This window comes from Neoarius graeffei, chromosome 12 (genome assembly GCF_027579695.1).
Source record: "Neoarius graeffei isolate fNeoGra1 chromosome 12, fNeoGra1.pri, whole genome shotgun sequence".
NCBI lineage: Eukaryota > Metazoa > Chordata > Actinopteri > Siluriformes > Ariidae > Neoarius > Neoarius graeffei.
The window spans coordinates 75,554,471-75,567,905 of record NC_083580.1 but is presented as its reverse complement, the minus strand read 5'-3'; the positions used below and the strand labels follow the sequence as shown (position 1 = coordinate 75,567,905).

General features: G+C 39.7%; 1 protein-coding gene across 1 annotated transcript; it reads right to left on the bottom strand.

Annotated features, from left to right (window-relative positions):
- Positions 1-285: 285 nt before the first annotated feature.
- tmigd1 (transmembrane and immunoglobulin domain containing 1) lies at positions 286-13,072 on the bottom strand. Its single transcript, XM_060934931.1, has 6 exons — positions 13,033-13,072; positions 10,367-10,459; positions 7,738-8,013; positions 6,949-7,233; positions 424-527; positions 286-303 (listed from the first exon to the last, which is right to left on the bottom strand). The coding sequence occupies exons 1-6, from the start codon at positions 13,070-13,072 to the stop codon at positions 286-288; spliced, it is 816 nt and encodes a 271-aa protein (XP_060790914.1).
- Positions 13,073-13,435: the final 363 nt, after the last annotated feature.

Genomic DNA, 13,435 nt, shown 5'->3' with positions numbered 1-13,435 from the left:
ACACCTTCAAACCAATCTTGTGTGAATATCATTAGCACAATGTCACACTGGCAGGATGAAGGCTTCACCTGAGGCGAGATGTTTAGACGTTACATGATTACTTCTCTTGTATTTTAATATCAAAGAAAAAACAGATGTTGACACTGATGAGTATTTTAAAGCTTTAATGAAGCAGAACACTTGATACAAGAAGTGTTTGGTTCATATACAGTAAGTCTTCTTAGTGATTCTTAGGAGCTTTTTTTGCTGTAATGGGCTGCACATAACGGCCCACTTGATGGAGTGTCAGTCTTTTTTAAAGCACTGAAAGAGAACAAAAATCACATGAATAACAAAGAAAATGGGTGTTAAAAAGCTTCCTGAGTGCATCTGAATGAATCAACTCCTAATTCAACTTCACTTTACTTCAAATGATGATGATACCTTCATAATCCTGTCCCATCGGGAAATGGTAGCCAGCAGGATTGTTGCGAGGACGACCACCACACCAGCGATTGCAGGCCCAAGAGGGAACTTCGTCACTTTGTCTGTGTTTTAGGAACAAAGTTTTGACACTATATTGTGACTAGTTATTGTATTTTGTTCAAGAAGAAGACAAAACATTAGCATACTGAGATATTTAACAGTTATTCCACAAAATCGAGTCATATGTGAGTTGATAGTTGACGAGGCGCGTAGCACCGAGTTGGATACAAGTCATGTACGACAAGATTGAGTGGAATAACTGTTTTATTCTATCCGCATTCACTGGATTTTGAGAAATGGAGCATTTTTATTTTTTGCAAATTCGATAAATAAAAACGTTATACAAAACGTCAGACAAAATCATTTCCACTTAGAATGTAAACAAGCCAGCGAAAAGACAGGAGCAATTTGGGAAAAATACGATACTAATAATTCTTGAAAAATAAAAAAAGATATGTTCTTACCATCAAATACTTTCCTTCCATATTTTGTTGCTTTTTTGTATTTTTTGAGGGGTTTCCTTCTTCTTCTTTAGGTTTTTTTTTTTTTGGTGGTTGGCAAACCAACTTAAAGGTGCATTACCGCCACCAACTGGGCTGGAGTGTTGAACAGGCAATACTGGGTGGGGTGGGGTGGACTATATTCTTTCAGCTATTTCCGTTTCTTTTAAATACTTGATCATTTTTGGGGTTTTGTTTTCAAATAGAGTTTTTATTTCATCCTCAGTTGTTTCAGCAACATGCACTGCCATTTTGTTTTTCTCTACTCACGGTATATGAGCTGATATCCTAGTAGTAGAGTAGCCAATCAGAGTGCACGATTGCTCATATCCAGTGAATGTGGATAGAATAATAAGGCTTAAAATGAATCTTTTAAATCTTTAAATGGTCTTGTTGCTCATTATAATCCCACCCCCAGTCGCTGACATAAGTGATTATTGGTTCTCGACTAGCAAAGTGTTAGTGCCGCAGTTCTCTAACCAGTTTTCCTGGCAGAGAGACAGTTCTTTGGCTGTTGAAATGAGATTAGACACCAGCTCCAAACTGGAAAAAAGGGGTATTGGGGGACGCACATGCTAACCTTCACCCTCCCCGGGTAGCTGTGGTATGATGGGGTGAGCTGGCTGACCAGTGGAAAGTGGGAGGTGACCAAATTGTAGAAAAAATCTCATCTCATTATCTCTAGCCGCTTTATCCTTCTACAGGGTCGCAGGCAAGCTGGAGCCTATCCCAGCTGACTACGGGCGAAAGGCAGGGTACACCCTGGACAAGTCGCCAGGTCATCACAGGGCTGACACATAGACACAGACAACCATTCACACTCACATTCACACCTACGGTCAATTTAGAGTCACCAGTTAACCTAACCTGCATGTCTTTGGACTGTGGGGGAAACCGGAGCACCCGGAGGAAACCCACGCGGACACAGGGAGAATATGCAAACTCCACACAGAAAGGCCCTCGCCGGCCCCGGGGCTCGAACCCAGGACCTTCTTGCTGTGAGGCGACAGCGCTAATCACTACACCACCGTGCCGCCCCTTGTAGAAAAAATGGGTAAAAAAAATTACCCTTCATGGAGGACAATAATGTGTATAAAACATTAGATACTGTGACATGGTGTACGTCCTGTGATACACCAGCCTGTCCTTGAATTTTTTTTTAAATGAGTAACATTTAATCCATTTTGTTATACCGTGCATGAAGTCTTCATGAAGGCTTTACTAACCTCACCACTCGCCTTGATATGAATAATTTAGAACTGTACAAACTGGATTGTACCAACTGTCCAGTCAAGAACAAACAGTGTGGTGAAGGATTGTGTTGCATTCATAAAACCATATTAAATATACAGACATGATACATTCACATACATGTCAACCTATACGGAATGTCCGTATTTTATACGGCTTTGATTCAATAAACGTAGTATACGGGCGTATAAACAAAGTTATACGGATTCTTTAAAAAAAACTTCAATATTTATTTAGAGCTATAATCAATTCCCATGATGATAAAAGAACGCATAACATTTACAAACGTACTGTACACCACAGACAGCCAGTAAAGAGTCTTATGAAATCGCGCGTTATCTTGTGGTAGCGAGACTTCGTTCCACTTTTGATCATGCGCACACCGCACTGCGAGAATCCCGCCAACCGTGAAGTCATAGACGCCGGCTTCTGCGTAGAATCATACGTCATCCTCGCCCGAGAATAAAGATGCCTCATTCATGTGCTGCGTTTAACTGTACCAACAGGTTTACCGTCCAAACGAGATCACATGGGATTACCTTTCACAGGTGAGACTGGAAAAATACTTTTCATTGTATTTGGTCATTATAATGTAATTTTACGAACAGATTTTCCTGACTTTGTGGCTAATATGAAGTCTCGCTCATAATAGCCGCTCGGTGAAACCTGTCTCCAAACAACGAAGTATTTCCTTCGTAACTACGCTGATAACACTTTGTGGTTTTGTCAAACATTAGAGCTTTGTATTCATTCTGAAGGTTTATTGTTATTAATATTGAATAAAAAGTAACTGGGATATATCATTGTTGATTATCATTCAAATTTTAGGTAAATTATTTTAATTTGCATCTTATACGGATTTTATAAGGGAAATACGGATTTTGGAGGTTGGTTATACAGGTTTGATTGACCAAAGGTTGACATGTATGCATTCACCGGCCACTTTATTAGGGAAACCCCCCCCCCCCCCCCCCCCCCCACCTGCTGTTTTCTGCAGTTCTTTAACAGCCAATCGCTTGACAGCAGCACAGTGCACCAAATCATGTAGATACAAATCAAGAGCTTCAGTTAATGTTCACACATCAGAATGGGAAACACTGTCATCTCAAAGTGTGACTTTCTTTCACTGTGGTATGGGTGTTGGTTTGAGCCAGATGGACTGCTGGTTTGAGTATTTCAGAAACTGCTGATCTCCTTCCTGGGGTTTTCACACACAACAGTCTGTAGAGTTTACACAGAATGGTTCTGATTGGTCGAATTCAAGAGTAGAATTGATCTTTCTTTCTTTCTTTCTTTCTTTCTTTCTTTCTTTCTTTCTTTCTTTCTTTCTTTCTTCAGGTTTGTTTGTTACATTGCAACAACTTTCTATTTTATATTCCACTTTTCTTATTTTCTCTTCATTGGTTGTGTTAAAACACTTGATATAATAAACTGATTTCTTTCTTTCTTTCTTTCTTTCTTTCTTTCTTTCTTTCTTTCTTTCTTTCTTTCTTTCTTTTAGCTTTATTTGTTATATTGCAACAACATTCTGTTTTTATATTCCACTTTTACTTCTTTTCTTTTTTCTTTTCATTGTTTTGTTTTACAACACTTGCATAATAAACTGATAACTTTCTTTTGTAATTTGTTTTCTTTCTTTCTTTCTTTCTTTCTTTCTTTCTTTCTTTCTTTCTTTCTTTCTTTCTTTCTTTCTTTCTGTTTTCACACACAACAGTCTCCAGACTGTTACACTGAATGGTGCAAAAAACAAAATACACTGAGTGAGTGATAGTTCTGTAGGTGGAACCAAACACCTTGTTGATAAGAGAGGTCAGAGGAAAATGGCCAGATTGGTTTGAGCTTCTTTTTTTTGCCAGGAAGGATATAGTAACTCATATAATCACTCTTTACAGTGGTGCTTGAAAGTTTGTGAACCCTTTAGAATTTTCTATATTTCTGCATAAATATGACCTAAAACATCATCAGATTTTCACACAAGTCCTAAAAGTAGATAAAGAGAACCCAGTTAAACAAATGGGACAAAAATATTATACTTGGTCATTTATTTATTGAGGAAAATGATCCAATATTACATATCTGTGAGTGGCAAAAGTATGTGAACCTTTGCTTTCAGTATCTGGTGTGACCCCCTTGTGCAGCAATAACTGCAACTCAGGCCTTGTCCACACGGCAACGGATTCAGGTGAATCCGATACAATTGTTTATCGTTTCGGCCTGGCGTCCATACGACACCGGCGTTTTGGGTGCCCCAAAACGCAATCTTTTGAGAACGGGTTCCAGAGTGGAAAGATCTGGCAACGTTGCCGTTGTGAAGTCGTCTGGATGAGTAGAACGGATTTGTTTATGATGACATCACAACCACATGACTGTGAGTGCTTCACGCCGGGTAGAAGTGTAACGAACTCGATGTGAGTTGTCAACAAATCCTATAACTTGGTTCATGAAACGCGCTTACAAAATATTTTCACTGTGAATATTTATTATGTAATGGTGCAAAGTGAGAGAGAGAGAGAGAGAATAGCTCTTAGGGCAGAGTCAATCCCGCCAGCAAAAATAGGGAAAAAAAGGAGCGATCTCACCTCTTCAGATGTTGGTTTAAGTCCTACAATACATTCCTCAAAAAGGGCGTAGAAGAACAAATTAATCCATCAACGTGTAGCATTCAATTTATTCCGGACCATTAAAGATGCCGCCTTCCGCGTAGAATCATACGTCATCCTCGCCGCCATATTGGATGGGTCAAAGCGGAGAATAAAGATGCCTCATTCATGTGCTGCGTTTAACTGTACCAACAGGTTTACCGTCCAAATGAGATCACATGGGATTACCTTTCACAGGTGAGACTGGAAAAATACTTTTCATTGTATTTGGTCATTATAATGTAATTTTACGAACAGATTTTTCTGACTTTGTGGCTAATATGAAGTCTCGCGCATAATAGTTTATGTGCATGCGTCCTTACTTCTTCTATTGTTCTGGTGTCTCCGAAGGGACCGTCTTACAGCGCCCCTAGAGGTGTGGCATGTGTATTGCATCGTTTTCAGCAAGCGTTGCGTTGCCATATGGACCTGATATTTTACTGATCGTTGCCCATTTGGACGCGATATTTTTTTAAATAACATCTCGTTGCCGTTGTCGTGTGGATGTAGCCTAAATGTTTCCGGTAACTGTTGATCAGTCCTGCACACCGGCTTGGAGGAATTTTAGCCCGTTCCTCCGTACAGAACAGCTTCAACTCTGGGATGTTGGTGGGTTTCCTCACATGAACTGCTCGCTTCAGGTCCTTCCACAACATTTCCATTGGATTAAGGTCAAGACTTTGACTTGGCCATTCCAAAACATTAACTATATTCTATTTTAACCATTCTTTGGTAGAACGACTTGTGTGCTTAGGGTCATTGTCTTGTTGCATGACCCACCTTCTCTTGAGATTCAATTCATGGACAGATGTCCTGACATTTTTCTTTAGAATTCGCTGGTATAATTCAGAATTCATTGTTCCATCAATGATGGCAAGCTGTCCTGGCCCAGATGCAGCAAAACAGGCCCAAACTATGATACTACCACCACCATGTTTCACAGATGGGATAAGGTTCTTATGCTGGAATGCAGTGTTTTCCTTTCTCCAAACATAACGCTTCTCATTTAAACCAAAAAGTTCTATTTTGGTCTCATCCTCCCACAAAACATTTTTCCAATAGCCTTCTGGCTTGTCCATGTTATCTTTAGTAAACTGCAGATGAGCAGCAATGTTCTTTTGGAGAGCAGTGGCTTTCTCTTCGCAACCCTGCCATGCACACCATTGTTGTTCAGTGTTCTCCTGATGGTGGACTCATGAACTTTAACATTAGCCAATGTGAGAGAGGCCTTCAGTTGCTTAGAAGTGACCCTGGGGTCCTTTGTGACCTCGCCGACTATTACATGCCTTGCTCTTGGAGTGATCTTTGTTGGTCGACCACTCCTGGGGAGGGTAACAATGGTCTTGAATTTCCTCCATTTGTACACAATCTGTCTGACTGCGGATTGGTGGAGTCCAAACTCTTTAGAGATGGTTTTGTAACCTTTTCCAGCCTGATGAGCATCAACAACGCTTTTTCTAAGGTTTTCAGAAATCTCCTTTGTTCGTCCCATGATACACTTCCACAAACATGTGTTGTGAAGATCAGACTTTGATAGATCCCTGTTCTTTAAATAAAACAGGGTGCCCACTCACACCTGATTGTCATCCCATTGATTGAAAACACCTGACTCTAATTTCACCTTCAAATTAACTGCTAATCCTAGAGGTTCACATACTTTTGCCACTCACAGATATGTAATATTGGATCATTTTCCTCAATAAATAAATGACCAAGTATAATATTTTTGTCTCATTTGTTTAACTGGGTTCTCTTTATCTAATTTTAGGACTTGTGTGAAAATCTGATGATGTTTTAGGTCATATTTATGCAGAAATAGAGAACATTCTAAAGGGTTCACAAACTTTCAAGCACCAATGTACAACCGTGGTGAGCAGAAAAGCATCTCAGCATGCAACAGAAAACGGAAGACCACACTGAGTTCCACTCCTGCAGCCAAGAACAGGGATCTTAGAATCAAGAACAAGTTCCTATTAAAGTGGCCAATGAGTGTACACTGGTGAGAGATAGTCTTGAGGCTTCAGCTAATACAATAACACAATATATACAGTTTTACTCTTTGAATTTTGGAATGATTTTAAAAAGACACAAACCCGTAACAGTGATGGTGAAATTATTTCCAGTGATTCCAAAGATGCTTGATTCGACCTCACAGGTGTACAAGCCCTGGTGCATGTCTTGTTTAACTTTTGAAATGGAAAGTGTAGCTGTCATTCCATTGTTGCTGGTCTTGTAGCTGCTCGAAGAAAGATCCAGAAGCTTATCGTCCTTCTTCCAGACTACACTTACTGGAGGATAAGCACGAACATCACAGGACAGAACGGTGTTACTTCCCTCCTCAACCCACTTTTCCTCATGGACACCTAGAGTTGGGGGATCTGCAGGAGATGTGAAAGTTGATGTAAAGCACTAAACATTGTGCTGAATAGTTTTTTTCCTGTTATACCACAGTGTTGTTGAATTCTTGAATTTGTTCAAGAGAGAATAAAAGAGGTTGGTGACAGAATGACATCAATGTTTATAGCTGCTATAATGTATAAAAGTGATAACGGGTTGTCTCTCAAATGTTCTGTAACATTAAACGTAACCATAAACTGTTTAAAAAAAAAAGCCCAATGTGTTGTTTGGTAAGAAATTAAAAATCATATAATTGACAAATCATTGTAGTGAAATAAAACACTTCAGGATATGGTGTTATAGGAAAATAATGAAGCTCTTGTGGCATCATGCTGTATCAGCATGGATGATTTTCCTATAGTAGCATACCCTTCATATTTTATTACTTACTTAACAAGTCACTTATAACATTATTGCTTATTTTACACACATAGATAAAAAGCCATGACTGCAATGAAGCTATCAGGTCTCACTTTTGTACTCACATTGAACCTCTAGCTGGATGGAGGCTTTCGCATTAGCATTAGACCTTAGCTGACAGGTGAAGATGACTGTGTTATCATCTCTGCTTACTGGCTGCACGCACACGTGGCTCGTGTTTACACGGTTTCCATCTTTGAGGCTCACTTCTTGGTTGTTTCGGAACCACTGCAGTTCTTCTGGCACAGCAGAGTCAATGGCTGTGCAGGTCAGGGATACTGTGTCCTCCGGTTTGGTCTGAACGAACCCTCCACTCATTGGTGGATTCGACTGAATGGTGACTGAAGAGTTTGAATAAAATGGGTTAGAAAGCATTGAGTGAGACAGCATCATGATTGTTGATACAGTATCGCCCTGGATCAGTGATGTTTCTCACCGTTAGTGGGTTTTTAGGGCCTCTGGACCACCAGGGTTACATTAGATTACATTACATTACAGGCATTTAGCAGACACTTTTATCCAGAGCTGGGGGTTAGGAGCCTTGCTCAAAGGCACTTCAGCTATTCCTGATGGTCCAAAGAATAAAACCGGTGACCTTTTGGTCCCAAAGCTGCTTCTCTAACCATGAGGCAATGACTTCCTCAAAACATTTACCAGATGCTCTTATCCAGAGTGATGTATTTTTTTTTTAAGATATTTTTTGGGCTTTTTTCACCTTTATTGGATAGGACAGTGTAGAGACAGGAAATGAGCAGGAGAGGGAGAGAGACAGGAAGGGATCGGGAAATGACTTCGGGTTGGAATTGAACCCGGGTCCCTGGATTTATGGTGTGGTGCCTTATCCACGATGCCCCCTCCAGAGTGATGTAGAACATACTCAGAGCAGCCTGGGGAGCAGTTGGGGGTTAGGAGCCTTGCTCAAAGGCACTTCAGCCATTCCTGATGGTCCAGGTAATCAAACCAGTAACCTTTTGGTCCCAAAGCTGCTTCTTTAACCATTAGGCCATGGCTTCCCCAGAATGTTTAATAGATGCTCTTATCCAGAGCGACATACAACATACCCAAAGCAGCCTGGGGAGCAGGTGGGGGTTTGGTGCCTTGCTCAAGGGCACTTCAGCCATTCCTGATGGTCCAGAGAATCGAACTGGTGACCTTTTGGTCCCAAAGCTGCTTATCAAACCTTTAGGCAATGGCTTCCCCAAAACATTTAGCAGGCACCCTTAACCAGAGCGACATACAACATACCCAGAACAGCCTGGGGAGTAGTTATGGGTTAAATGCTGTACTCAAGGGCACTTTAGCCATTCCTGCTGGTCCAGGAAATTGAACCAGTGACCTTTTGGTCCCAAAGCTGCTTATCAAACCTTTAGGCAATGGCTTCCTCAAAAAATTTAGCAGGCACCCTTAACCAGAGCGACATACAACATACCCAGAACAGCCTGGGGAGTAGTTATGGGTTAAATGCTGTACTCAAGGGCACTTTAGCCATTCCTGCTGGTCCAGGAAATTGAACCAGTGACCTTTTGGTCCCAAAGCTGCTTCTCTAATCATTAGGCAATGGCTTCCCCAGAATGTTTAGCAGATACTCTTATCCAGAGCAGCATATAACATACCCAGAGCAGCCTGGGGAGCAGTTGGGGGTTTGGTGCCTTGCTCAAGGGCACTTCAGCCATTCCTGATGGTCCAGAGACTCGAACTGGTGACTATAACTACAACTATAACGATAACTATAAATAAATCAGTCCCCTGCAGTTTATGTCGTTGGTGCTCACACCAGACCGATAACAATCCCTATAGCCCAGGCCTGGGTTTATCCATATCGCTGAGATTGCTTCTGGAGCCATTTTTCCAGGCCTGGACCTGATCTGATTAAACATCTGACCAATCAGGGAATTGTTTACATGTGACGTGTTATTTTTCCCCAGGCATCTTTGTACATCCTTGTTGTATCATGAAGTTACGGAATATGGATTCACGGAAAATAAAAAATATAATACAAAGCATGGATCTTTCATTCATGGATATGTGATTATTTTCTATGAAATATCAATAGTAAATTAATAAACATATAAATGTTGAATATATTTTAATTATGAACTTCAGCAGTCCAAACATTTAATTGTTTTAGACTTCTTAATTTTTTTTATCCGTGATGCGTCATCAGTATGAAATCAGTAACCAGTCTGTAATGTACTGAAACGTCCGTGATCAATCCTTAAATTATTATCATCCATGATGCATCCGTATTAAAATCCGTAACCACTCCGTATTTTGTATACTTTGTAAAATATTTCCATAATCTGTGACCTATCTGTATTATATCAACCACCGGAGTGTGCGCATGGGTTGTTTTGGAGTCCAGGCTGTACAGTATGACCCGGAATAATGTGCTGCTACTTGGAAAAAACTTCCATGACTATTCCTAAGTTGCATGCGTTTATTTCCCTGAGTGTCAGGGCCAAGCGATATTATAGTCGGGATTATAGTTGTGGTGTTTCTGCTCCAGACTGGAACTAAATTCAGGCAGAGGGATCATCAGAGTTGGAGTTATCGGTGTTGTAGGACCGGGCCCTTACACATTAATTTGCTAGCTTGTTACTACTCAGATGATAGAAACTTTCATAATCATCTAAAGCTTCAGAAATACTGCAAAATTATTTTTATTTTATTTGTTTTTTTAAAAATAGGTTTTACCATTGGCGCTGTCGACACCGCAGACACAGACAAACCCAAGAAGGATGAACCAGATCCTAAAGGAGTTTTTCATTTTTACAGGTTTCTTCTGTCCTGGATAATAAACATAACAATGAGACAAAACTGACACCTGACACAATTTTCTCATGTTTCAATCAGGAGTGTGTGTAATTAAAGAAAGACTGAGTTAAAAAAAAAAACGTTTGATTGTCTGATTCTCTCAAACAATGCCTTTTTGAGACCAATAAACCAATACAGTTGATTTTTTTTATATCATTTTTAAAGCAGCCTTTAGAAATTTTGATGAATTATGAACTTTTGAATATTTTTGATGAAATATTGTACTTCTTCCCACTCCTTTTTCGAACAATGTGCGGTGTATTGTAATGTATTAGCTCTTTATATTATTTTATTTATTCTTTTTTTGTCACTTTTTTCATTTTCTTTCTTTTGTATGTATAAATAGTTACATACATTTTTATACATGTTCGAAATAAATAAATTCATTCATTCATTCATTCATTCATAAATAAATTCATTCATTCATTCATTCATTCAACTTTAGCAAACTTGAAATTAGTAAAATGATGAAAATATGATTGAAAATTCAGCAATGGATTTAATTAAAAAAAAGAAAAAGCTACAAATTTTTCTCTGCACTACTTACCAAGCCAACTTCCAAGGCAATGATTATCTAAAAAAATGCTCTCGGGGAATCCAAAGGTTGCGTTGCAGAGATTTTAAAAGACTGGAGTGATCTCAGCAGAGGTTTATATTGAGCCAGTGAGATGTTTTATAGCAGTTGTGTACATTTACCACTCCTTGCCTGACGGTCACAGACCTTTTTTAATGCTGTGCAAACACAGTGGAAGTGATTGATTGTGCCACTTTCAATTCTTCATATGGGACGGGGAGGTAGAGATCAAATGTTGGACAGCTTTGAGACCGTACTGAATCATGTTCTGAGACAGAGAGCATGGTTAACTATTATAGTTCATGACAAAGCCAAAGCAAGTGGCCACAGAACTAACTCCAGAGGCACACACTGGTGAGGAGTCGTTCATAAATGAGTCGACACCATTTTGATTCCATTGGTTCTTTTAGGTCAACTTTGAGAACTGATTTGCATGGATTACTAAGGAAATGTTTGAAAGGAAGAATTCAGGTCAAGTTTATTTGTATAACGCTTTTAACAACAGACATTGTCGCAAAGCAGCTTTACAGAAAATTAAAGGAGAACTGAAGTCATTTTTAAACTTGCTTTATTTCTTAATTAACATGTTATTCAATTACGTTTTTGGTTTTAGTAACCTTATATCGTGACTCATATTGGCAACTAATTGCAATTAAATATTATACTTATCGGCCTATTCGGTTTTTAGCCATGTTGAATTTAGTTCGTTTGGTCCACGGCAGGCGTCGCTTATCCACGCAATTTTCACAAGACTTGTGCGAGACTTCGAAAGTGTCAGCCAGGTGTCAGTGGTGCAATTTTGAAAACTGTTTTCCAAACGAAATATTGCACAAAAATGAGTTTAAATGACGATTACTGCCTACTTTTTTCAAACTTTCCTAATTGCTATCAAACCAAACACAACTTCTGGCTTAATTACATCAGCAGCTTCTCTCTTCGCATTCGAAAGAGGGCGCGCGTCTTTTGACAATGTTGGCAGATGTCGGTCACTTTGATTTCCGCTGTACGTTTTACTTCCGTCCTACGATGTCTCGCACAGGTCTCAATGAATCTCGTTTACGCCCATTGCTTTGACATATGGACTGATATATTACATAGCATATTTCAAACACTCATAACTTGCTATAGCAGTGACAAAATAGCGATCAAAAATGCATTCCTATATTTAATAAAATGAGATAAATAGAATTTTGATAATAAAAAATTTGCCTTCAGTTCTCCTTTAAAGGCTTTAAACATGAGCTAATTTTATCCCTAACTTATCCCCAATGAACAAGCCTGAGGTGACGGTGGTGAGGAAAAACTCCCTCAGATGACATGAGGAAGAAACCTTGAGAGGAACCAGACTCAAAAGTGAACTCATCCTCATCTGGGCGATAACAGATGATGTGATTATAAATAACTTGCTTCTATAACTGTATCCTATATACAGGAGTCACAAAGTATTACTGTGTAACCAGGAAATTCATTATAGTTTTAACATGAAGTCTGTTTTGTTGAAGTTATAAACTGTTCATTGATGGAAACTTGAGTGCAAAACTGTTTATGACAACTGTAGTCCTAAAGTTATGCTTAGGTCACACACTGGAGTTTCAGCCTTGCGTATGTATGGCGTATCAGGATACATGGCAGTACGGAAGGAACATCACAGCATCGTCAGCTTATGTAGCTAATACTCAAGGATGCATAACACGATCTCCTTGTACGCTAGAGTGCGGCGTATTTTTTAGTCCACACTTAAAAATCCGTAGCAGCTTTGATACATCACACATATGCCATAAAAACGAAAGCTACGCAGCAGTGACGCAGTAGGAATGTTGCTCGAACACCAACGCCGTGCAAACGCTTTAGATGACATGTGGCGTAACTGTGGCGTACAAAAAGTTGCTACTGCATACCCACGGCATTCTTTTCTTATCAGCTGCGTATGAATTGCGTATTTTTTTTGTTTCTTTGGTGTATCCTGGCATACCTTTCACTGCCGTGTCATTGCCACTGCGTAGGTGTTGCATTGTCGAAGTATTTCTGGCGCTGCAAGAGTACCTACAACAGTGGCGGCTGGTAGTCTTTCAAACAGGGGAGGCTGGTCGGTTACGATATTTCCAGATTTTAAAAGAAAAAAGAAAAAACATCAATTTTGCCCATACTCTTGCCTCTGATCTGGTTGATTGTTGGCAGGGTCACAAACTGTGAAAAAACAGGTTCTTTTGGCCCATTAGCCTACTGTCCAATATACATGATGGCACGGGCGCAGATAGAGGGGGGGACGGGGGGGATTCGTCCCACCCAGATTTAAATTCACCTCGTTCAGTCCCCCCCACTTATAGGGAGGAAAAAACGTCTATGCTGTCTTTCTTTGCATAAGGCAAACCTCA

Bases quoted from the DNA above. Each gene is read 5' to 3' on its own strand.
- tmigd1 (XM_060934931.1), bottom strand. From the start codon at position 13,072: ATGCAACACCTACGCAGTGGCAATGACACGGCAGTGAAAG. The intron at 10,460-13,032 runs GTATGCCAGGAT...TTTATTATCCAG, and splicing joins CAATGACACGGCAGTGAAAG to GACAGAAGAAACCTGTAAAA. The intron at 528-6,948 runs GTTTGTGTCTTT...CCTAAAACACAG, and splicing joins TTTCACCATCACTGTTACGG to ACAAAGTGACGAAGTTCCCT.